The 26373-nt window shown below is 44.4% G+C and overlaps 1 protein-coding gene across 1 annotated transcript in view; it reads left to right on the top strand.

Annotated features, from left to right (window-relative positions):
• Nucleotides 1–26373, top strand: part of EMB2753 (tetratricopeptide repeat (TPR)-containing protein) — a 53386-nt gene that overhangs the window by 14745 nt on the left and 12268 nt on the right. The window contains exons 10-20 of the mRNA XM_086779681.1: nt 718–795; nt 894–947; nt 1026–1096; nt 1225–1279; nt 1386–1481; nt 1575–1703; nt 3964–4046; nt 4174–4404; nt 4592–4727; nt 4807–4929; nt 5083–5214. Coding sequence (XP_086635807.1) covers nt 718–795; nt 894–947; nt 1026–1096; nt 1225–1279; nt 1386–1481; nt 1575–1703; nt 3964–4046; nt 4174–4404; nt 4592–4727; nt 4807–4929; nt 5083–5214 — 1188 coding nt within the window. The remainder of the gene's footprint in view (nt 1–717; nt 796–893; nt 948–1025; nt 1097–1224; nt 1280–1385; nt 1482–1574; nt 1704–3963; nt 4047–4173; nt 4405–4591; nt 4728–4806; nt 4930–5082; nt 5215–26373) is intronic.

The raw sequence follows: 26373 nt of genomic DNA, 5'->3' as shown, positions 1-26373 counted from the left end.
CCCCTTGTGTTGAATTTAGTAGGTGTATGTTACATGCAAATAGTGGTGTGCTGATTTGTGACTACTGTGGTTGTGACTTTAGTCGGAGGCAAGGCATGGGCAGTTTCCTTTTGTATAGGATGGTGCATTTGCCACTCTTACTAAGTTTTCCCTCGTTAGAGGCAAATTGAAGTCATGATAGCTTCTTTCTTACTACTTATGCTGATTGCATAAGCAGGATTACCATGCACATGCATGTGAATATGCTGGGCTATAGGGCAAGGCAGGCAGAGAATTGCACAGGCCATAAGAAGTGGGGGCAAGAGGCAATAAAGGGTTTAGGACTGTACAGTCTCCTAATTCTAAACTGCACTGCTATAAGAAACTGGGAAAATTGAGTTAGTGCCGCTTGCTTGAAGCATAACAGGAGGAGTGCATTGTGTTGGAGAGCTCTCTGTGTAGAAGCCTTTCGGCCAAAATAGATCCAGCCCTTGCCATGTCTAAGTCTTTCTCCAACTCCGGACTCTGTCACATGTTGGCCTTGCACATGTACCCATGCCCTTGTATTCATGTGATTGGGAGCCCATAATCCTATATAGGATCCATGCCTCTTGTGAAGTGCTTGTGTTAATGTCTTTCTGGATCTTGTTCATTTGTTTTTAGTGATTTTTCCAATCTAAAAGTACGACCTTAATGACAGGTTGGTTTCTTGTTCTGGGAATCGTTTCTTGTATTCAGCGGATCCCTCTTGATTTCTTGGAGATGGACACTTTCAGGCTGGCTGTAGACAAGTATGTGAGGCCGCTTTTGAGGAAGGTGAGTGTTCATATCTCTTTGGAGTTTTAATGATGTTTTGGGTGCCCCCATGCTGCACCTAATGTACCTATGGTCTGTGTCTGTTTTGTTGCGTGCAGGGTGTCCCCTCTTTATTTTCGGACCTTAAATCTCTGTACAATCAATCGGGCAAGGTACACAGATTTCAATGATGTCCCTCACATGCCATGTCTAATCTGTGAAGAATTATCTCAATTGGTTTTTTCTTGCAGGCTGATGTGCTAGAGGAGATCTTGGTCAACATTGAGACGTCTTTGCGGACAGAGGGGACATTTCCAGAAAGGTAGTCTAGTTTGATAGTGGTACTGCTCAGTTTTCGAGGTGTCCATTAACATGCTCTCGGGTGCATGTGTGAGGAGGTAGCAGTTTGCTATAAAATCTTTAGGCTGAAAGGTGCACATCTTGATACAGTTCTGAGCAGGAAGCACCTTCAACTCTCCTGTGGACTCTTTTTTTGTTGGCGCAGGTTTGGCTTTGAAGCCATGGTCCTAATATGCGTATTTTGATATTAGATGATGCTTCAAAAAATGATGTGAACTCTTTCATATTTCTGACTTGAACATATGCAACAGCACTATGATCGAAGGCGGCAGTATGACAAGGCAATCGAGAAGATTGATGATGCTATTTCTCACACTCCCACTGTGATTGACTTGTATTTGGTGAAGGTATTCCAACAAACCTAGTTTTTTATTTTGGTAGGGTTCATGCGTAAATTTCTTTCCAGTGGAGTCAAACAGAACACATTTTGTTTTTGACAGGGGAGAATCTTCAAGCATGCAGGTGACATGGCAGCTGCAGCAGCATTGGCAGACGAGGCCCGTATGATGGATCTAGCAGATAGGTTCTTAAACAGTGAATGTGTAAAACGCATGCTCGAGGCTGATCAGGTATATTGATATTCAATGTGATGCATAGATCATTAGGATGAAATGTTCCAAAGCAGGGATGAAATGTTGTGATGGCTTATCTATAAACATTTATCTACTATGTTGACAATTACTCATGCTGCATGCATGAACCTGAACATACTTGGGTGTTGATGCATAGATCATTAGGATGAAATGTTCCAAAGCAGGGATGAAATGTTGTGATGGCTTATCTATAAACATTTGTCTATTATGATGACAATTACTCATGCATGAACCTGAACATACTTGGGGAGTAGTCTGTGTATCATGCGGAAGCTTACTGATAAGGATTGTATTTTGATAAATACTTTCAGCCCCTTTGTTCTTGATGATGTATAGCACAATGTAATAAAAGTAAGAGTGCAGAGAGAGAGAAGAAATGAAATGATATATTAACGTCTTAAAAAGGCCAAAATGACCTATGAGACCAAAAAGGTTACAACAATTGGTGGATCTGATACAATGTCTGTGTAAGAAAAGCTAAAACAACTAAACAACTAACTGAAACTGAAACAGCAACTATGAGGAAAAGTAAGGTACTAGGAGCTCCTAATGGATAACATCTGGGAAGGAAAACTCCAGCAACAAAGGTAAGCATCATATACATCACTATCCAAAGATGTCTCTCATCGGTCGATGGCGGATATCCTCAATGTCCTCCATGGTGAGTACTCTGACTGGACGTCTCCCATGCCGTGCTAGTATGGTCCTGATCCTCTGTTGTAGTCTCCGCTGGTGTCGAGATGATACACAAGGCTGGGGCCCAAATGCCGTCTGAAGGCCCCCCCAACACGTATGGTGTATTTGCTTTATTGAATGAGTAGACTGACAGACTGCTGGCTGTAAATAACCAGGACTGAATTGACTTGGATACCTTCACTTGGCTGAGATTGATTACAGCCTGAAGATGACCCCTTGTTCTACTCTTTCTCCTTCTTGGCTGTCTCAGCCCTTGGACTATGGCTCTCGCAGAGAATATGAGATGAATGATTCAAAAGGCAGATCGTTGCTTATATAGCCTCCTCATGCTGATGTCGGCTTGCTCACTGTTTCACACATGTGAACTTTGGCAGCCTTTGCTGCTGGCCGACAGGGTCGCATGGGCCTTTACAAGGCTTTCCTAGGCCTAGGGCTTGGCTTATGGCTAGCCCCAATAACCATGGGCTCTTTGGTGGCTCTTGGACAAGCTCTACATGGCTGTCCATGAGACAGACTATTTAAAGCCTATCTTGTGACCTAGACTGGTGCCTGTGCATCCGGCTGGAAACCTAAAAAAATGCTTGGTACACCTCTACATCATTTTAGAGGGTTACATATACATGTGGGATATGCATTGACTTCATGTGCGGGACATGCACACCTGACCATGACCCTCTACAGTGGATCCCTAGTTGACTGTCGTGGATGACAAGGGCTCACAAAGGGTCATTTACCGCTCTAAGACTAGCACTTGCTGTACAGATATGTCCATGTGGCATCCAAGTGCGGGATGCACATGACACTATGCCATGCATGAAAGAGTTGATGATTTGAAGCTTTTTGAGTAGACTCTTGTGGAGTCAAGTTTGCACTGGTTTTTGTAAGTTTTGGAAAGGACTTGAACTTTCCATTGGTGTACTATAGCCATTTACTTTGCCTCTTCTTTCTCCTTTTCCCCACCATCTCTTTCCCTTTCTTCCTCTTTTACATCTTTTCCCTTCTTGTCTTTCCCCTTCCGTAGTTCTTTTTCTCTTCTTCTTCATGTCTATTCTTTGTCATTTGTAAATCTTTCGCTCTACTTTAAATTTAAATCATGTTATCTAATGATTTCTAAAAGCTGTCATTCATTCATTTATGCACATGTACAAGCATACATGCATGCATCCATCATAGTATATACGAATATATAATATGTTTTATAATTTTTTAACTTTCAAGATCAATCTTCATTTCAAAATGTCACATTTTTTTTTCATATTATTTAATGATTTTAAAAGCTATCGTTCATACACATGTACAAGCATACATGATAGTATGTACGTACAAATAATCTGTTATATATATTTTATAACTTCAAAAATCAATCTTCTTTTCAAATGTCATGCTTTTTGATGGATGAAACATTTTGAGAGGAAAGCTCAAATACCTCGAAACCTAAAAAACCTAGCATTTCTTTTGACTATGGATCATATACAAGTCCTGCTTGGGTTTCAGTTGTCTCAACTTGAAATAAATTGAGCATGACACTTGTAAATGGCAGGTGGAGCAGGCAGAGAAGACTGCATTGCTCTTTACAAAAGATGGGGATCAACACAACAATCTCTATGATATGCAGTGTATGTGGTAAGTTCTTTGATTACTAAGTAGGGTAATATTGAATCGTGTATCCTGCTCACAGTTGGGCAAGACACTCATTAATCCTGGTCCATCAGACTGCATCTTGATCTTAGTGAGTCCTTTTTTCTATCAGGTATGAACTGGCTTCGGGGGATAGCTATGTTCGGCAAGGGGCACTTGGGCGGGCATTGAAGAAGTTTCTAGCAGTTGAAAAGCATTATGCAGATATGGTGGAGGATCAGTTTGACTTTCACACTTACTGTATCAGGAAGATGACGCTTCGTGCTTACATTCGTATGTTGCGGTTTCAAGACCATCTGCATTCACACCGATTCTTTCATCGAGCTGCTGCTTCTGCAATCAGGTATTTTTATGGAAGGCAGCATAGAAACGTTTTGGAGAATAGCTCCATCACAATTATCCATGTCATTTCCATTTATCTATAGTACAATCTTTTCTGTTTTCTGTGGGACTAGTTACTTTATCGTAATTGAAGTTCCTTCACTTTAGCAATAGCCATACTGCTACTGATTCATACCTGGAATTTTCAGATGCTACTTAAGGCTGTATGATTCTCCACCTAAAGCTGCTGTTGAGGAAGAGGAGGCAGATGTTGTTGGACTAAGACCAGCAGAGAGGAAGAGGCTTCGTCAAAAGCAGCGGAAAGAGGCCGCTCGGGCGAAAAAGGTATTGTTGAACTCAATTGTGCATCAACATATTACTTTTGCAGGTTTAGTGAGCCTTTAACCTCCTTTTTGTTTGGTAGGAAGCTGAAGAGAAAGCTAAGGGGGAAGAGGCTGCATCCTTGCCTTCAACTAAAGGAGGAAAAAAGGGTATTCAACAACCTAGACCTGTTGACACTGATCCTGATGGTGACAAGTTATTACAGGTAATTTTCCATACTCAGTGCTGTGCTGGGTTGTTGTAATGAAGCTTGATTCGTCAGTGGATAGATTACTGTAGATCCAGTATAACCATCTTACGCCTGTGAATATGCTAGTAGGAACTAGTGAGTCTTACGGTCTTGATACCTTACTTGCAGGTTGAAGATCCTTTGGGAGAGGCTACTAAGTACTTAAAGCTTTTACAAGATCACTCTTCAGAGCTGTTGGAAACCCATCTGCTTGCTTTTGAGATTTACATTCGAAAGAAAAAGCTTTTACTCGCATTGCAGGTATGGCATTTCATGTAAATTTTGGTGTTGGCCAAGTGTGTTTTTCTTATATATACATTTACCTCTTTGGAGAACTTTTTTTTTCTTGTGTATGCACGTAGTTTTAAATACACACCAGGAGCACCTGCTTAATGCTGTGTAGCTCTCTGTTGGCATTGGGGCCGCACTTAGTTTTAAATACACACCAGGAGCACCTGCTTAATGCTGTGTAGCTCTCTGTTGGCATTGGGGCCGCCTATATATTACAGTATGCTACCTTTTCCTACTAAGCAATCTCCACACTGTTATGAGATGGGCTGTCAATAATCAGGGTCACCTTACTATGCACTTTACAAAGACAGAGAGGAGCGTGCACAAGGGGGGTTTGTTGTTGCTGGGAGAGACTTAGTAGAGAAACATTGGATTTTCAGAAGAAAGATAGTTAGTACTAAAAACAAGCAAATTTTTATGCACTTGTAAACATTTGGATAAAAACTTGCTCGTTTTTAAACATGTTTTGTATTTTCTACTCATCGAAAAACTCGCTCATGGTGGGGATTTTTTAAATCTATCTAAGGTTTTAAACATTAGCATCTCTGATTCCCTCTCTGTTTTTTGTCAATTGAGCTGCACCTCTCTCTCTCTCTCTCTCTCTCTCTCTCTCTCTTTCTCTCTCTCTCTCTCTCACACACACACAACCCCCCCCCCCCACCGACCCACCCGCTCACCAACCCACCCACCCACATCTGATTTGCATTTCGAATCCCTCTCTAGACTGTCTTTCCTCTCTATTTGTTGCATAGTACAAAACTTAAAAAAGAAACTTTTCAAAGATCCCTAAAAAATAAAATAAAAAAACATGAAAAAATGGCACAATAAATAACTAAAAACCACATTTTTAACTGTTACATTTTAAAAGGTGTGCAAAACTGTTTTACCTTTCATGCCAGATTTTCATATATCATCACTCCTCCAATTCACTCTATATCAAAGCCGGAAAAAAGATCATTGTCTTCTAGTTCCATTATTAATGGTTGCCCTGTTACATGCACTGAGGTTGATCGTGGTAACGGAAAAAAGATCATTGTCTTCTAGTTCCATTATTAATGGTTGCCTTGTTACATGCACTGAGGTTGATTGTGGTAACGCACAACAGGGCCTTCTTTATACCTTTATGTTGTGAGATTCTTTAGCATCCAATTCATTGAGAAGAGAGAGATAAGAGAATAAGAGTGAAGTAGACGACACCTTATTGGGTCACAAAAACCCAGTGAAGGCCCCCCCCTGCAAGCAGGAGTATTTGCTTATATTATTCTTTGGAGAATGTTGTACAATGCTTGAGAACAAGTGATATGACTGCTCAACATGACTGCCCGACGCAAGGACGAGGAAGACCGTACGTTTGCCGAGTATCTACCGATTCGAGGCATTGGAGAAGACTCTTCGGGCCACTTATGCAAGTCCTGATAGCTGTAGGACAGCACGATGTTGGTGGAATGCTGAAGAGGATATTCAATGATTGCCTAGAGATGATAGGATGAATATCTGCTGCTTGAACTGCTGATGAGCTTTGCTGAATACTGAATGATGAATGAGGGACTGATGTGGCTGCTTTTATATGCTCAAAGGCTGCTGGTCGGTCCAGGTAAGCTGTCAGCTTCTTGCTAGTTGACAAAAAATGCAGATTTCGCAGCACTAAATGCTGCACTTGGTATCTTGTGTTGTATTTTGTCTTGGCTGACTTCTGCCTACTGGTTGACTGCTGTTGCCTTCATTTAAGCTGGCCGACAGGAGCTCCAAAGCCCCCATAGCAGGCCGACTGGTAGGGGCAATATCAGGCAGCCGACCGGCTGCTGTGCCCCTGCATGGCCTAGATGTTGCCCCTTTGTGGGCTACCATGATCATGGGATGGCTTTGGCTGTCCCATATGCTTTCTAATGCAACTAAATGCAAGACCTACTGCTAAAGCTGACTTCTACATGCACTATATGATGAATTCTCCAAGTGGGTTAAGAGGACCGACACTCGACTGACCTCTATGGCTCTGAGATTGACCTACGTATCTCGTGCGAGACTGTCCTTGGATTGAGGGCTCACAATGGGGTCATTGCGTACGTCAAATATTCCTATAAAAAGGTACTATTCTGTACAAATGTTTGCATTGATGATCATGCTAGTGTGTCATTGTGTACCCCAGCGCAGGGTGCACGTGACATCCCCTTACATGAATGTTACTTCCCTAATCTCCCTAGCATGGTTAGCCTAACAACCTATTAACCCTACCGGGGATTATTTAGCCCATGCCTCACAAATGCCACTGACCTCCTTGTAAGATGTCTTAACCCATAATTCTTGGTTAACCTAACTTGACAGTAGACTTGTCAACCTTGCTAGGTAGCAAGAACAGTCCACGACTTACCTTTGGTGTTCTAGTGGATGTTACAATTATTTAAATCTCCATGTTAATACGGAGTTAAAGACCGTTGCATGGACATGTAAAAATTAGTCTTTGATTCTTTTGAAACACCATACTCGAGTTTCATAGAGGTGATTTTGGAGATGAGAACTTCTTACTCTTTGAAGAGAGTATCGATTTTCGGTTGTTAGAGACACATTTATTTTCTAATCACCTTGGCTCAATGTCATGAACAAAGCTAACACCTTCGTTGTTATGTACCTGATGCAAAGTGTTACATCCCAAGAGTAACTGAGGTTAAGACCTTCATGTTAGGTTAACCATAGCCTAGGAATTAGGCATCTTAAGTGGAGGTCAGTAGCTTTTACGAGACATGTCCTATATTTGGTTCTTGATTTATAGGAGGTTTATATAAGTGACTTTATGGGTCAGTTTGGGAGAGACTTCTTTGAGACTTGAACTCGAGACCGTGACACTACTTTGTGTTTTCATCCGATGTGTGTGTATTGGTGGTGTGGGACGCCAAGGATTAGGTGCTTGTGAAAGCGTGTTTATGGATTGACTGATTGTGATTAGCTCCTAATCACAGACTTAAATCCCATGCACAAACTGCTGCTTCTTCATGCCCTCTCCAGAGTAGAGAGAGATGATCTAATCTACCATGTATTACTAACATGAAATATATACAATGTTGAATAGAGATACTCAATGGTAGTATTGCCCTTGAGCTCTCAATGACTCAATGATAATTGAGTGATAAATGAATGAATATGGCTAAAGTCTAGACTCCTATTTATAGTGTCTAATGTTGGTGAGTTGGCTACCAACTCTACCAATCCTAATAATAATGTCCAATTAAGTGTGTTCACACAATAACACAATAACGATGTCCACACTAGGCTATTCATTGGGCGCGTGGACAATATTACAATGATTTGGCATAATAGCCCATGTTGACCTCTGAGGTGGCTTTTGGATAGATGCATGCCCATGTCACTTGGGAGAGGGTGCACATGGTATCCCTTGCTACTTCGCTTGGAACACGGGTGCAAATGATACTCCATCGATCCAACCCAGTACAGAGCTTTTGGCGACAAATCTAACTTTCTGCGCTCCACACACCGGGCCAAACTCCACTAGCATGGTTGTTGGACATGTCTCCAATGTTGGAGTTCGCTGAGAGAGGAAAAGAAGAAAAAGACAATGCTCCAATGCTCAAGTGTTTGCATGACTCAATGAGAATTGTAGTGCTTGATATGATTTGAAGTACATCAAGTGCATGCTTTTATAGGTTGCAAACCTTATCTTTTGACTCACACAAATCACACTCACATATAGTGACATGACACATGGCGCACACTTATCTTATCCAGATAAGATGGTTTTCACACTGACATAGGCACACTTACACAAACATGGAGTGTTGCGCTCCGGCTGGATGCAAAACGGCGCGAGCTGGTCCATCGCTTGACGCGGGGCACTGTGTGATATCTTATGAAGTGGTCTTCATACTTCTGGTACTGGTACCACGTGATGCAAAAGATCACAGTGGTCGTACCTGGCATGATACAACAGATCACAATCAAGTCTGCAAATGGAGCTTGACCACACATAAGATTCCTTAGTTCTTCTAGACTATCCCCTTGACTCAAAACAAGGTAATTGAGGAAACTACAAAGCCTTTTATAGCACATGGCGATACAAACATATAGGCGGGAAAACATAACCACACTTAAGATTATTTTTCAGATCTTGGGGGACATCTTGGGTGGAGAACCCGATTCAAACACAAAAAGAGATAAAAATGGACTAGAAAGCCGAGTTTCTATCTATCTATGTAAGAGAGAGATCGGAGAGGTCAGCAAAAAGGGCTTTATTAGGTGCTACTGTAGAAGTCTCTAGCTTTTCTAGTTCTTCCTCCTTTGAATTTGCATCTTTTGCCACCAAGTTTACGTGTTTTTTTCCTTGTTCCTTGGCCATTCTCTTGAAGCCCCTGTCTTCAGCTTTCGGCAATATGTACACTTCACTGCCTTGCCTGTGAATTTCCTTCTTTGTTTTGAGAAGAAGCTTTTCTCCATGTGGAGGAACATTGTGTTCTGGTCTTGTAACCTCTTGTCTTCATCAAGGACTACTACGATGGTATCATAAGTCATCTGCCTAGACAGTAGAGAGCACTTCTTTGAATTTGTCTATGTCCTCAAGACTAGAAAAGAGAACATCTTTCTTGTCATCTTCATTAATGTTGCTAGCGAGGGCACCAAGTTGTTGTAATAAATAACCAATAGTGCTTCAACAGTTCTTGAAGTGAGTGTTGCTCCTTCATTTTTAATGTATAGTATTTTTGTTTTAAGAACACTTTGGAGTTATTAATTTTATTGCAAAAGGGGTTTTCCAACTTGTTCCATATCTCCCTTGAATTTTTGTCGAAGTTGATAAGATGTATCACTTTCAGATACGATAAGTTACTTAGACCAGTTACGTTTACCGATGAACGAATGTTACAAATTTTGGATGTCCGTCCTGTACAAAAAGTGAGAATTGAAGAGGTGACCGAGGGAGGTCCAGATCATGAACATCAGACTCGGGCAAATTTAATGACAAGCGCTCAAAGGGAACATCAAGCTGCAATGCTTGCATTGCAAACAAAAAGGGAAAATGTTCGCGCACTCCACGCCATGAATCGGGAGGCGCTGCAATTTTTGTTGCCGGAGTTCTATGTCCCCTTTAATATTAGAGGGCATAGATGTTATTTCCCGATTCATGCTGAAGAAATCAACATTTTGTTTGAGTTTTTGGTGTCAATTGGAGATTTCTTGGGTTGCTTGGGACTTGGAGATCGGGTAGAAGGTGGCCATCACCATTGGACAGCCACCTTGCATATTATTTGCAGCCTCTTCTTCCACCTACCCTCCCTTCACAAGACCTTGTGAACCTTTGAGATGGCAGGCTTGCTTGAGATGGCTGAGAAGCGCGTGAAGATCCCTACTCTCTCCCCACATTCTTGGTGGATTGATAGTTGGACAGGACCAACTACGGCATCCGGCAGGTAATGATTGAGTATGTCTTGGAGTCTTATGACTTGGTTGATTTCATTGTGGTTGGTGTTCCACGACCGGAGTTGGAGGACGGGGAGATTTTACCCTCTACTCGGAAAGAACGGGAGGCTCAGACACAGTTATATGATCGTGTGAATGCCTGTATGCGTTCTTTCATCTTCCTTAATTGCACACCACAGGTGATTAATCATATCAAACATATGACGCTGGCTAGAGGGACTTGGTAGCATTTGACTTCTTTGTATAACAAGGTATCACCAATGAAGGGGATTTCCTTGGTAGTGCAGATGCGGATGATGGATCTTGCAAAGTCTTCGACGATGCGGGAGCACATCAACAAGTTGCAAGCTCTTCAGCAAGAGGTTCTTTAGGCTGGAAAAGGAGATATCTTCGGAGGACATGGCTATCACTTTAATGTCTGAGCTGATGGGATACTCGAGTGTGGATTCTCGATAGTTGTGCTTCCAGGCACATGACTCCTTTCCAAGAGTTATTACAGGATCTTAAAAGGCAGCCAGATCGCATTTTCATTGGCGACAATTTCACTATACCGATTCACAGCGAGGGCAAGATGGAGATTATTCCCGATGGCAAAGGGGGGAAGCATTCCTCTCGTGTTCTTTACGTCCCAGCACTTGGTTTTCATCTAGTGTCAGTGCACGAGGTTTGCAAGACTGGCTTCCGGGTGGAGTTTGAGGAGCTGTTGCTCTACGGGACAAAGAAACAGGCTAGGTTGTATGGGAAGGCGTAGTGGAGAATGGCATCTACAAACTTTGAACACTCTCTTCTTTAACAAGCACTCAGATTGGTGATTTGTGGCACTTGCGTTTTGGCCACTTGAATGTGGATGCATTGCGGCGGGCTTTCCGGGACCAGATGGTGGATGACTTGCCAGATGTTGGCTTTAGGCAGGAATGATGTAGTTCTTGCATTCATGTAAGCAGCATAGGGAATCTTTTCCGAAGCAAGCTACTAGGCAGGCTTCGAAACCTTCGGAGTTGGTACACACTGACTTGTGTGGACATATGCAGACTCCATCCTTGGGAGGGTCTTTGTACTTTATGTTGCTTGATGATTGTAGCCATAGTTTTTTCATACTCACATGGAAAATATTCCATACTTCCATACCCGGTCACGTATGGAAAAACTTTTTAGACTCGAGCCAAAAAAAAAATGTTTTGTATCTTTTCTAGACGTAGATATTAGAGATTAATTGTCAATGTGTGAAAGTTATGATGGATGAAACATGGTCAATTTGTGAAAACCATGATAGACCATCTATCATGGCTTTCACATATTTTAAGTTTCTTATGGTTCACTTATTTGTAAATGGTATGTCTACCCTTTAATTTAAGAATCAAGTATTAACTCCCACATATGGAATTTCTCCAAGGTTTGAACCATACTTATTTCATACTTCCACACTCATATGCGTATGTTGTATGATTGCCGTATGAAAAAACTATGATTGTAGCAGATTCACATGGGTTTACTTTCTTTCCCAGAAGGACCAAGCTTTTGCTTGGTTCAAGGAGTGGCATGTTATGGTGGAGAAGAAGTTTGGATTGCAGGTGCAGACTCTTCGGGTTGACAAAGGAGGAGAATTCTCTTGTAATGCTTTTGTGTGGTTTTGTGCGGAACATGGCATCAAGCGGGAGCTGGCCAGTATAGGTTTGTCTTTAGAGAATGGAGTAGTTGAGTATAAGAACCGGACTGTGCTGGAGATGGCGAAGACGATGCTGGAGCATCATGATCTTCCTCGTCCACTTTGGGGAGAGGCTGTGGCTACGGCTGTCCAACCGATCTCCGACGACTTCAGTACCAAAGATGACTCCATTTGAGGCTTATTTTGGCAGGAAACCAGATGTCTCTCATTTCCGTGTGTTTGGGAGTGATGCCTATGTTCACATTCCAAAGAAGTAGAGGGGGAAGCTCGACTTGAAGTCCCAGAAGCTTGTATTTGTGGGATATAACTCTCTTTTCAAAGGCTATCGGTTATATGATCCACAACGAAACGAGGTTGTTGTCAACAGAGATGTTATCTTTGAGGAGCATGTTCCAGCTTCCACTATTGATGAGCCGCCACTTCTTGGAGAACCAAATGAGTCTGAGGATGATTCTCAGTCTATTGTTCTAGCTAGACAGTCGGACTCAGTTGTAGAGATTGAGTCTGAGGCTGGAGATGAGCCCCAATAGCAGCAAGAGGCTCCGCATTCTGTTCGAGTTCCAAAGTAGTTGTTAGACACCATACGGGAGTTAGGTGTTACGGAGCTTCCCTCCGAGTGGAGCACAGAGGATGGACCTCGAAGATCGCACAAGGTTCGTGACAAAAGTCATTCCAAGGCGTTGTAATTGGTAAACTATGCTTTGTATCATTCGTGATAAAGAGCCCACTGCCGTGAAGGAAGCTCTTCTCAGGAGACTTGGAGGAAAGCCATGCAAGTGGAACTGGATGCCATAGAGAAGAATAAAACTTGGGAGTTGGTTTCGAGCCTGTGAAATTTGTCTGTCATTGGTGTCAACTGGGTCTTTAAGACCAAGTATACATCAGATGGGTCGGTGGACAAGCACAAAGCCAGACTTGTGGCTAAGGGCTATGCTCAGCGGCTTGGCATCGACTATGAGGATACCTTTGCACCGACAACAAGGATGACCATGATTCGGAAAATTCTTATATCAGATGTATGTAAAATCTGCGTTCCTTAATTGTGACTTGCAGGAGTAGGTGTATGTTGAGCAGCCCCCAAGCTTTGAGGTTCTGGGATCAAAGGTGATAGTTTATAGGTTGCGGAAGGCCTTGTATGGTCTTAAGCAGGCCTCTAGGACTTGGAATTAGAGGATTGATTCCTTCTTTCTATGGACAGGATTTCAGAGATCAGTTGTAGGTCCTAACTCGTATCTCTTTTGGGAACGCGGTTTGGTCACGTTGATTATTCTTTATGTGGATGATCTCATTCTCACTGGCGGTCATGTGGAGCACATTTCAGTGACGAAGGTTGCCTTGTCACAGGAGTTTGAGATGACCGACTTAGGCTTACTCCATTTCTTCTTGGGATTGGAGATTTGGCAGACCAAGAGGGGGTTCTTTGTTTCTCAGCTAGCAGTGTGTTCATGAGTTGCTAGAGACCCTTGGGATGGAGAATTGGAGTGACTCAGATTGGGGAGGAGATCCAGACACGAGGAGATCTACATCAGGCTACAGATTTACCCTTGGCTCATGAGCTATTTCATGGAGCAGCAAGAGGCAACCGACTATTGCCTTGTCATCTATAGAGGTAGAGTATGGGGTTGCTTGTGGTGGTGCTTGCGAGGTTGTGTGGCTGCAGAGGTTGCTTGGCAAGATTGGGTTTCCATAGAAGGAACCCACGGTCATCCAGTGCGATAACTAGAGCTATATAGCTATTGCTCGGAATCCGGTCTTCCATGCTCAGACCAAGTACATAGAGATACAATATCACTTTGTTCGTGAGAAGATTTTGGCTTGTGACATCTTGTTTGTTTATTGTACGACGGAGGACAATGCGGTGGATCTCTTCACAAAGTCTCTACCTCAGGCTATGCTCCGGTAGCATTCCAGCTCATTGGGGTTGGTTCCACATCCAGGAGCTGAGAGGGGCTATTAACAGTCATCTCCTGTCTATACTGTGAGGGCCTTTGTTGTGGGTGTGCCCGCTCAGAGCTTTTCTCATTTTTTCCCATTTTTTCATGTTTTTCCCTATTTTTTCTTGGGTTGTGGGAGGCTGTCCTGTGCTGGCTGACTCTCTTGATTGCTTGCCGTCTCTCTCAGGACTGGCCGACTGATGTCCTTTGCTGGCCGAGTGTCTTTTTCACAGTTGTGGACATGTTGAGCATCCTGCCGGTTGTTTTGACCTGGCTGACCAGCACTTGGGGGTGTTATAAATACCACCCTTGCCCCACACCTAGTTTTGTACCGGATCTTGTGCATATAGCAGAGTTTATACAGCCTCTCTCTCTCTCTCTCTCTCTCTCTCTCTCTCTCTCTCTCTATCTCTCTCTCTACACTTCTGTGTTTTGGTTCTCTACAGCACTTGTCTTGTTTTTCGGCTGTGCATTCCGTCAGAGTAGGACAATCGGTGTTGGATGGCGAGACCCGTTGACAAGAGAACTGCAGGTTGGCGATGCAAAACCGCGGGGTTTGAAGTAGGCTACTAGGCGCGCATCAGCGATGGTAGGCTGTTGGCAATGTGAAACCACCGGGTTGGAGACGAAAACCGGTGCAACAAGCGATGCAAAACGAAAAAACCCGGGTTGGAGTAGTCGAAGGGAAAAATTGCCACAGATGAGGCAAAAAATGAACCTGGCCTGGCAAGGCATAATGGCACCACTTGGTCGAATGGGTGGCTGGGATCCTTGCCTCCCCGGTCTGCCCAGCCGGCTGAGCGGTGGTGCTCAAGTCAGCCCGGCCGGCACCCTATCATGGGGTCCGCCAGGCGGGCGGTGCAAATGGGCGGCGCAAGTGGAGACACAAGATCCAAAGAAGCATTGGCGCGCAAGGTCTAGAGAGTGACTGGCTGGTGGCTCTGATACCACTGAAGGCATGCTGCTACTACCCTAAGGAGGGTAAAGCTCCATATTGGAGTTTTTTGAGAGAGGAAAAGAAGAAAAAGACAATGCTCCAATGCTCAAGTGTTTGCACGACTCAATGAGAATTGTATTGCTTGATATGATTTGAAGTATACCAAGTGCATGCTTTTATAGGTTGCAAACCTTATCTTTTGACTCACACAAACCACACTTGCATATGAGGACATGACACATGGCACACACATATCTTATCCAGATAAGAGGGTGTTCACACACATATAGGCACACTTACACAAACATGGGGTGCTCACACCTAAATAGGTGTTCAAACCTATACAACCACATGTAGATGGATACACAAATACTAATAGGTATACGAGGTCGACATGTAGGACACGAGACTCCGAAATACCCAACATGCAGCACCCCCTTGGAGGTGCCCTTCTGCTGTGTTTTGTTGCTGTGTATTGCCGCCTACTATGTGCTGTCCTGCAGCCTGAATAGGCTGTGTTTTTGCCCTATCTGGCTGCCTTTAAGCTCTCCCAGATCTAGCCTTTGAGTACCCACTACTAGACCCCCCTTGACGCGATTTCTTCTACCCTTGTCTGCGGCACTCTTAGCACCAAAGCCGTCTTGCTTGCTTGCTCTGTCTACCCTCTACTAGGTACGTTTGGCCCTCTTTCTTGCCCTTTGGCTGAGTGCCACTTGCACACACAGCCGCATATACCCTGATATAAAAGGCTCCATCCATCCACAAACGGGACGGCCTATTGCACCCCCTTTGAGGCACCCTTCTGCTGCGTTTTGCTGCTCGGGATGGCCGTGTACTGTGTGCTGTCTTGCAGCCTGAATAGGCTGCATTTTTGCCGAATCTGGTGGCCTATTGTGTGCTTTACTGCAGCCTAAATAGTCCTGATTTTGGCCGCCTATTGTGTGATGACTTGCATATACCTGGATACTTGGATATAAAACGCTACCCTATGTTACACCTATCTCAAAATGAAGGGAGAGGGCTTCAATTTTACAGGTTTGAGGTTAAAAGATTTGGAAATCGAAAGGATGGGCTGAAATGACACATGAAGATACATGCATGGGCTGAAATGACAAGTGTGTGTGCGACGTCTCAATCTTATCACTTGACCTTGTACTACTGCCAACTCTAAAAAGATCTTAATTGGTGGACTTTCTGGCGAAGGTGCTTCGAGGCATACCCCCGTTTGCTTTGCTTACGAAGGCCATGACGCGAACGGAATTTCCATTTAGATTCTTGCCAAAATAGCAACTCCCCTAGATTTTAGGACTTGATTCCCTTTCCTCGTTGAGATGTGGTGGTCATGATGGGACCACTATCAACTCATTAGATACTTACGATATGCAAAACCCATAAAACACGTGTTAGTCTCAAACAGGGATGAGTCCATCAAGATGTCCCTGTCATTTTGGACATTTCATTTCATCAAATCTAAGCAATGTCTGTCTGTGCACAGTGTGTATCTACCATGTGCTACACGCACGCAAGACTAGTTTTGAGGCTTGGGGAAGCTTGGAGCTAGGCAGGCTGATTGACGAGCTGAGTTAGGGATAGACTAACGGGCGGGCACCCAAGTATGGATGGGTGGGTGCCCAAGTGTGGACGCCCGATGACCGGCCAAGAGCCTATAAAAGGGTGGCCAAGGTTAGTTATTGAGATATAGAGAGTCTCGCGAGTTTGTGAGAGCTCTATGGTCTTGGAGCCTGGATCTAGTGCAGATGTGCACTTGCTTTACGCAGCCGAGGCCGGCAGCAATCTTGAGGCCCGCGAGGGCAGCTTCGTGGCGGTATGGGATGTCGCGAGGAGATTGGTCGGTACGTCAACCTAGTTAGCTCAGCTCGTGGCTCTGTGGGGACAACCAAGGGGAGTATGTCATGTGCACAGTGTGTATCTACCGTGTGCTATACGCACGCAAGACTAGTTTCGAGGCTTGGGGAAGCTTGGAGCTAGGCATGCTGATTGACGAGCTGAGTTAGGGATAGACTAACTGGCGGGCACCCAAGTATGGACGGGCGGGCGCCCAAGTGTGGATGCCCGATGACCGGCCAAGAGCCTATAAAAGGGTGGCCAAGGTTATTTATTGAGATATAGAGAGTCTCGCAAGTTTGTGAGAGCTCTATGGTCTTGGAGCCTGGATCTAGTGCAGACGTGCACCTGCTTTATGCAGCCAAGGCCGACAGCAATCTCGAGGCCCACGAGGGCAGCTTCGTAGCGGTATGGGACGTCGCGAGGAGGAGATTGGTCGGTACGTCAACCTAGTTAGCTCAGCTCGTGGCTTGGTGGGGACAGCCAAGACCGTGGGCTCGCCCACGGCTGTCATGGTTGGGAGGTGAGTCAGGCCTGCACCCCCTTGTTTGTTTATTCGTTTGTTCGCAGGTTTCGAGTCGCGTACCAAGAACGAACACGAGGAGATTCGTGGGGATTTGACAATGTCCAAACATCCTAAACAATTTCACATAACTAAATTAAAGTTGCACAGATACATGAAATCGTTTGTGCTCAAGGGAAGAAGTCCCATCTACTAATTGTACTTTAATACATATCTTGCCATTGGTGGACTTTCTGGCGAAGGTGCTTTGAGGCATACTCCCGTTTGCTTTGCTTATGAAGGCCACAACGCAAATGGAAATTCCATTTAGATTCTTGCCAAAAATAGCCAACTCCCCTAGATTTTAGGACTTGACTCCCTTTCCTTATTGAGATGTGGTGATCATGATGGGACTACTGTCAACTCATTAGATACTTACGATTTGCAAAACCCATAAAACACATGTTAGTTCCAAACAGGGATGCATCACACAAGTCCATCAAGACGTCCCTATCATTTTGGACATTTCATTCCATTAAATCTAAGCAATGTCTAGACATCCTAAACAATTTCACACAACCAAATTAAAGTTGCAAAGCACAAACACATGAAATCGATTGTGCTCAAGGGAAGAAGTCCCATCTACTAATTGTACTTGAATACATATCTTGCCATGTTGTTGGGCTCCTAAGGATCCATTCGTACACATGTGAACAAGACACTTGTCTTGTCATGGACACATCTTAAGTGACATTTGCCCCATGGCCATGACCATAGACATGATTGAAATCAATCATTCCGAGGGTTTAGGGGTTTGTGACATCCCCTTGGCTTTTAATCAATTGTCAGCAATTGAAAAGCTTTGAGGTAGTGTTTCAAGAGATTGGGATAATCCTTGAAATAATCCTCGTTCATCCATGTAAAATCAAGGGCAAGGTAGTTCTTGAGTTTTACAAGGTGTTGGCACGTTATTTTACCTCCATGAGCCTTCCGCTCCCTGTGAAATACTATTTGTTCTGGTTGGAGGTGTTCCCACATATGGCTTCAAAAAGCTCACATGAAAAGCATTACGAATCTTCGAGTGATTAGACAATGCAAGTATGAATGCCACATCATTGATCTTCTTGGTCACCACATCATTGATCTTCTTGGTCACTTTGAAGGTACCATAGTATCTGTTTGAGATTTTTGAGTACTTGCCTTCTTGTCTAGGTCTCTTTCCAAGGCGAGCCTTGTCAAGTTTCAGCAATATCCAATCACGTTCCGTGACTTCCATTTGTTACCTATGCTTGTCCGCAACTTTCTTATGTCTCTTTTGAGACCTTTGGATTACTGTGTGCACCTGAGCATAGGTAGTATCCAAGTCTTGTACACACTCATATGCCCCAAATATCTCATTCTTTGTGCGAAGGATGCAAGGCAGCACAACTTTGCCTTAAAGTGCCTTCCCTCTCGAGGAATGCACGGTGGTGTTGTAGGCGAATTCCATTGAAGGCAAATACTTCTCCCATGCAGAAATTTGTTCTGTCACGTAACATTTCAATAGATCTAGCTCGACTGAGGCTAATGAGAAATTAAAGTTTGTGCCCATGTTGTAAAACAAGGCCTCCAAAAGAGACTTGTTGTCCTATGGTGTTTAAAGATGTGGGAAAGAAATAATCTTGCCATATGGTTTGGCTTGATGTTCTTCCTCACACTAATTGAGCATGCTTGCTTGCTGAACCTATTATTGATGGTCCAAATGGCATCATTGTCATAAGAAGATTTTGGCAAATCCATAATGAAGTCCATTACTATGCTTTGCCAGGGTTCTTGAGTCATGGGCAGGGCAAAGGTTGGAGAAGTCTAGGTGCCTTGTGCTTGTCAAACTTTACCTTCTAGTAGGTTATGTATTCCCGTACATATTGTTGTATGTCCTTTAAGAGAATAGACCAAAAGAAATACCTTTCTAAGGTGTGAGTTTTAGCTAGAATTCCCCTATGTTCTCCATAAGGAGGTGCATGTGATTCTTCCATGACTTTAGGCCTCAGATCCTTTATCTTTGAAATCATTATCAGCTGCATACAATGGACACACTACTAGACTCTGAAATACCCAACTGTAACATGGGTGCTTGTGGAAGCGTGTTTATGAATTGATTGATTGGGATTTGAGCACCTAATTAGAATTAAACTCATGCACAAACTACATCTTCTTCATGTCTTATACACAATAGAGATAGATGACCTAATCTACCATGTATTCTTAACATGAAATATATACAATGCTGAATAGAGATACTTAATGGTAGCACTGCTCTTGAGCTCTCAATGACTCGATGATAGTTGAGTGATCAATGAATGAATATGGCTAAAGCCTAGATTCCTATTTATAGCATCTAACATTGGTGAGCAGGCTATCAACTCTACCAACCCTAATAATGATGTCCAACTAAGTGTGTTCACACAATAACCCAATAAGTATGTCCTCACTTGCTTGCTCATTGGGTGCGTGGACAATATTACAATGATTTGGCATAATAGCCCTTACAAACACATGAATATAGCCACTTACTTGACCTTTGAGGTGGCCAATGGGTAGAAGCATGTCCATGTCACACTCGGGAGAGCGTGCACGTGACATACTTTGCATGCTGAGCCATGTCTCAATTGTAACTATCCCCCCTTTGTGCTCACGGGTGAGCTTGAATGGCTCTATGGTTGGGCGGTTGGCTAGATGCGAGGTGTTTCCTTTGCTTATACTTAATCGTAAGGTCTGTTAGCGTAGGGGCTTTACATTGGTATCAAAGCTCGTCATTGGAACCTGCTGTCCCAAGTATAGAGAAGGTACCTGAGGTGTACAAGTCATGTGCACTTATGTGCTGGGAGGAACCTGTGCAGACTTGTAGACTGCATTGCAATATCGCTCTTGATGTCATAAATGGATGACATAGTCGTGGGCTGGCCACCAAAGGCATCCACATGGACCCCGAAGTTGCTTGTTGTTTTGCCATGTAGTAAAAGATGCAGAGATCTTAGCAACTGTGTAGGGAATTAAAGAAGGTAGGAAGTTAGAGAAGGTTGCTTAGAGTGAGTAGAGCATTTAAGCATCAACTTAAGGTATAGGCACAACTCACATAGGCCGACTTTCAGCCCACGCTTCAAACATGCAGGCTTTTATGAGCTTGTACCCCAAATATGCAAGCTAACACCCAAAAAAAAGCAAGTGTAACCCAAAAATAATGGGGCGCCCAACTTTCCCCCCCTTTTTTTAGCATAAAAGCCACTTTTGGCTAAAGATGCCCAAAATAACCCACGCACATGATTTTTTTAAATTTTTTTTTCTCTCGTAAGGACATGGAGATCCATTACAAAGAACCCCATCACATCCGGTTCTCACTCAAGTTTGTGTTTTTTTTCATCAAGGTTGCTTTTTGCAAATTCTATACCAAATAGCTCGTGTGTGTGCAAGGGGCGCTCAACCAACAGGCAAGAAAGCGGGCCAAACGCACCAAGTCAAGGTCAGACACCAAGCAAGTACGACAACATGTTGATGCTTCAAACGTAGCCAAACACGAGTGGAAGAAGCCGCATCATGGGGGGTCCAGTGGTGGGCACTCAAAGACTAGATCTTAGAGAGCATAAGGGCAACCACATCAAGAAAAAAACGCGACAACCTATGCAGGCTGTAAGACAGCACACAGTAGGCGACCACATTCAGCAAAAGCACAACCTATTTAGGCTGCAAGACAACACACAGTAGGCGGCCAAAATACAATAGCAAACGTAGCAGAAGCGGTAGCGTTATATACATTTGGGTATGTGTGGCTCCCCTGCCCAATAAGCAACCTAGTGTGGACAAAGTTATTGAGTTATTGTGTGAACACACCTAGTTGGACATTACTATTAGAGTTGGTAGAGTTGGTAGCCGACTCGCCAACATTAAACACTACAAATAGGAGTCTACGCTTTAGTCATATTTGTTCATTTATCATTATTGAGTCATTGAGAAATCAAGAGCAATGCTACCATTGAGTATCTTTATTCAGTATTGTATACAATTCATGTTTATAATGCATTGTAGATTAGGTCATCATGTTTATAATGCATTGTAGATCAGGTCATCTCTCTCTATTGTGTATTGAGCATGAAGAAGAAGCAATTTGAACATGGGTTTAAGACTTTGATTAGCCGCTAATTGTAATCAATCGATTCATCAACAAGCTTCTGCAAGCACCCATGTGACAAGTATCTCCAATCTTCGTTGCATAGATAGCAACCAAAAGCTCCTTTTCTTCGATAGTATATATATATATATATATATATATATATATATGAATCGAAGAACATGCCCAAATTCACCTTATAAGAAAGTGCAATTTATAACCTCGTGGTAGTCATCCACAAGACAAGAAACCCTCGACACCATGATGCATAATATGGACTAGATACTATGACATCCCCACTAACGACATCAATGGCCAATAGTGAGTGTAGAACTTGGTATCAATATATGCTCAATAGAATATCTTATTCGTGTCTCTGAAAGCTTCTTGCTTTTAAAGGCTATGGGCCTCCCATTTCAAAATAGGGCAGCACCTATTGCATAATCACTAGCAATGATTTCAACCATTGAAAGTTTACTAGGATCCACGACCTGCAACATAGACACTAAGGTGACTAGCTCCTTCAGTGCTCTAAAACCATAGTCACAATGGACAGGGACAGGGACAGGGACAGGGACAGGGACAGGGACAGGGACAGGGACAGGGATAGCCATAAGTATAGGGAACGAGGACGGGGGAGGGAAAGACACTCAAAAAATACTTTTTTAAAAAGTTTTTCTACTCTACACTTATTCTACTTTGGAAGTACATCAAAATGAGCACAAATTTACACTAAAATGGTAAGCTTTTGAGTCATATTAACAAAATACGCCGATCAAAGAGTGAAGGCGTTCACGGTTGATTGTATTAATAATTAAGTAGATACAAAATGAGTCATGACTCAAGAGTCAAGACTAAGCCTTAAGGAGGCACAATACATGGAAGGACTCAACTGAGTCAATGACAAAAAGTGCTAAAGCTTAAAGACTAGAGGCTAGAGCTAGTAGTAAGGCCCATGAATCATGATCCATGAATGATCATCCACGTGAAGTGCTCGCCTCATGGTCATGGGTAGCTTGCGCCAAAGGAGCATCAAGCTCATCCTCACTCTCATCCTCACTGGCATGCTGCTGCTTCACCTCATCCTCTTGTTGCTCTTCTTGTTGACTCATCTCCCACTCGGTGAAGAAATCTGCCTTCTTGGTCACGCTCTTGCAAATCATTCGCAAGTTCGCGCTAACAAAGACAAGGTCATTGGTACGCTCTACCCCGAGTCGGTTCCTCTTCCTATAGGCAATGTGACTGTAGGTGCTCCAAAGTTGCTCCAAGCAAGAGGAGCTGACGGCTTGGCTAAGTATGCGAATGGCCAGCTGCAGTAGCTCCGGTCCATCCAAACCAAAGTCCTCCCACCATAGAGCAGCACCAACTTTGGAGCGGTCGATCTGTGCATCATGATAGCCATAGGAGCCATGAAATGCCATGTACATGGAAAATTGGTCCCTAATCTTGCGTCTAACCGATGGATCTGGCACAAGACGGTTCAAGATAATCCTCCATCCAGCGCTCACCCCCCGGTCACTCTCTTGCTTGTTGCCTTGAAATTCTGGGTCCACCACATAAGCTATTGCATGCAATGGAGAGTAGTAGGAATTCCACCTTTCTAGACACAAGGCAGGACCTCCTCGTATTTGTCTTTGTCAGGCACGAAATCTCTCAACTTCTCTATCATGCAATCCATGGCCTCGTAGACCTTGCCTATGCATGGTTGCATAGCGTCTACAATCCTCAATAGGTGGACTATGGACCTCACCATAGCAAATATGGTCTTCACACACTCCCACCAAGAGGCGTCATCCGTCGTAACCTACACTCTTGGCCAGTGTTTGTACGCGACTCTTGCATGTCGACAAACTCGTCGCTAAGGAAAACCCCCCTCAAAGCACCGCTACAATCCTTCAATCGGCCCAACATGAGGAAGTTGTAGACAAACCGGGTGTCGAAATATTTGAGGAGAGAGAGAGAGAGAGAGAGGACCTCGTGAGGTCAAAGGAGACCATGGTGTTGGTCTCCTCAATGAGTGGACTGATCCATGGCAATGCCCCTATGTCCTTGAGAAGGTTGTTTAGGCAATGAGCCATACAAAAGGACACCGTGACATGTCCATACATACCTTGGAGGATAGCTCCCGCCGCCCTACTCGAAGGCTCCCCATCCGCAACAAAGCCCACTACATGCTCGAGGCCAATGATCTCCATGGTGGTAGCCCACTCCGTCGCAAGCACATCTGCGCTCTTCCCGATGCCGGATGCATCATGAGATGAGATGAAGTACATCTCTCTGCGGGAATATGCAACCACGCCATGAATACTCCTCTTGCGGGTGTCGCTCCATCCATCCACGATGAGAGAGACTCTGTTCCTCTCCCATTGTCGCTTTGTGTTGTCGGCCGCTTGCTCTACAATGCGCTTCTCCTTCTCGAGCAATGTAGTGCGCAAGCTCTCGGATGACGGGCGCGTATAGGTTGAGCCATACTCCCCAATCTTCTTAACCATGACCTTGAAGTATTCCGATCTATTCAAGAAAGCAATTTACTAATGAGAAGGGGACTAGGATGATGAAAACATGAATGATGAACTGGCAATGATCGATTGCACTTACCTAGCCGCTTGCGAGGCAATGTGGTCGTGGAAGAAGAAGCGGGCCACCGCCATATCCACCCTCCTTCAACTTGGGGTTCTAATTCTCCCGAAGTGTAGATTGTCACCGTGGGCCACGTAAAGGTTAAGAGGCCGTGGAGATGGAGGGTGTCGGTGTCATGGATGGAGCAACATTCCAACTCGATGGTGAAGGTGATGGCGTGCATGATCCCAATCCACCACATGACTCCATCGTAGAGGCTTGAGTTCCTCTCCCCATCGTCGCGGGATCCATGGCCACTCGTGGTGTCCTTGCCGCTTCGACCGCCTCGTAAACGACAAGCTTGTCAAGAAGTTCCCGTCTCTTTTCAGGCATGACATTCATGCAAAACCGCACCTCATGCCCACTCATGCAAGAGGTGGGCTCGCACTTTGTCTGCGCCACCCGTTCGCCGGTACGTGCAAAGCTTGCATGCCCATGGCCGAGAACCGCCTCCATGAGCGGATGGGGTGTAGTTAACCTCCTCCCACCCTGTTCATCTCGTCGTCCTTCTACGGGAAGCCTCGGCACGTGAGGAGGATGCCATGGTTGAAGATGGCTTGAGCCTTGAGCCTTGAGCCTTGAGAGAGGGAGAGAGAAGCTTGAGCCTTGAGAGAGAGAGAGAGAGAGAGAGAGAGAGAGAGAGAGGCTTGAGCCTTGAGAGAGAGAGAGAGGCTTGAGCCTTGAGAGAGAGAGAGAGAGTAGAGACTAGACTCTAGAGTGCTTGTGTGAGAGCCTAGAGGCTTGGAAGTTGGAAGACTCAAGAGGCTTGAGAGAGAGAGAGAGAAAGAAAGAAAGAAAGAAAGAAAGATATATTAACGTCTACGAGAGGCCAAAGTCGGCCCATGAGACAAAATAATACAACTGTGTTCTTCCGGTCATCGGAAGAAAATAAACAAAAGAAAAAGTGTGCATGTGTCTGGATACAACTGTGAATCATCATGGATCGATGGAGCCCATATACAAACAATATAAGGAGGGTGGGGATGTGGATGGAGTGCTAAGGCAAGATGCATCTCTATATGCTGAAGGGGTAGTACAAGCATGCTATGCAAATCTATGTCTAACTCCATCCAGTGCCATAAGAGGGATATAAGATATCATACATTGCCGATTCCGAGGCTGTGATGGGCATGAACATGTACCCTGAGTCTGAATGAAAGCGAGCTAGCCTCTCCTGTGTCTCCATCTAGTGTCTCGTTCGGATAGCTGCTATCTCTCGGTGACGGAGTCGGGGTGCTCTATGTCCAGTCTGTCTAGGTCTCCTCCTGGCTCTCAATTCCTCTGCTCTCTGTGCGGTCACCCCACGTGGTACATCAGCTGGCACTGGCATAGCTCTCTGGAAGAAATCTGTGAGCTGGGACTGTCTCCCACCCCTAGTGGGAGCGGGTGTCTGGAGGAGTCTCTCTCGAGAACTATGAAGCTCTAGTAGTAGTTTGCCAAGCTGTCGCTGGTCCGAGGCCTCCATCAACTGATGTAGTGAAGAGTGCTCCTCAAACAATCCTGCATATCTATCTCTGACCCCTTGGTGGGCTCTACATCTACATACAAAGTGATCCTCAGTCTCCACCTCCTCGCGGCACAATCTGCATATCCGCTCAGCTCTAGGAACCCGTGCCGCTCTCCCAGCCTCTATCTCTAGCTGATGTGATGAGACTCGTAGCTGTCCAATAGCAACGCGAGAGCTGTGTGGCATGTATACATCCATGTACCGCTCAGCTCTAGGAACCCGTGCCGCTCTCCCAGCCTCTATCTCTAGCTGATGTGATGACCCTTGGTGGGCTCTACATCTACATACAAAGTGATCCTCAGTCTCCACCTCCTCGCGGCACAATCTGCATATCCGCTCAGCTCTAGGAACCCGTGCCGCTCTCCCAGCCTCTATCTCTAGCTGATGTGATGAGACTCGTAGCTGTCCAATAGCAACGCGAGAGCTGTGTGGCATGTATACATCCATGTACCGCGGTCGATGTATAAACCCATCCCCTGAGATGCTCATAAAGTGGTCTCTGTAGTACAGCATCTTCGGTGGTAGTGGGCTCTCTGGTGCTGTCCATGTCTCTT

The sequence above is a fragment of the Cibotium barometz genome, chromosome 40 (assembly GCF_041138505.1).
Source record: "Cibotium barometz isolate CiBa-2024 chromosome 40, ASM4113850v1, whole genome shotgun sequence".
Taxonomy (NCBI): Eukaryota; Viridiplantae; Streptophyta; class Polypodiopsida; order Cyatheales; family Cibotiaceae; genus Cibotium; species Cibotium barometz.
This window is presented reverse-complemented; position numbering and strand designations above follow the sequence as displayed.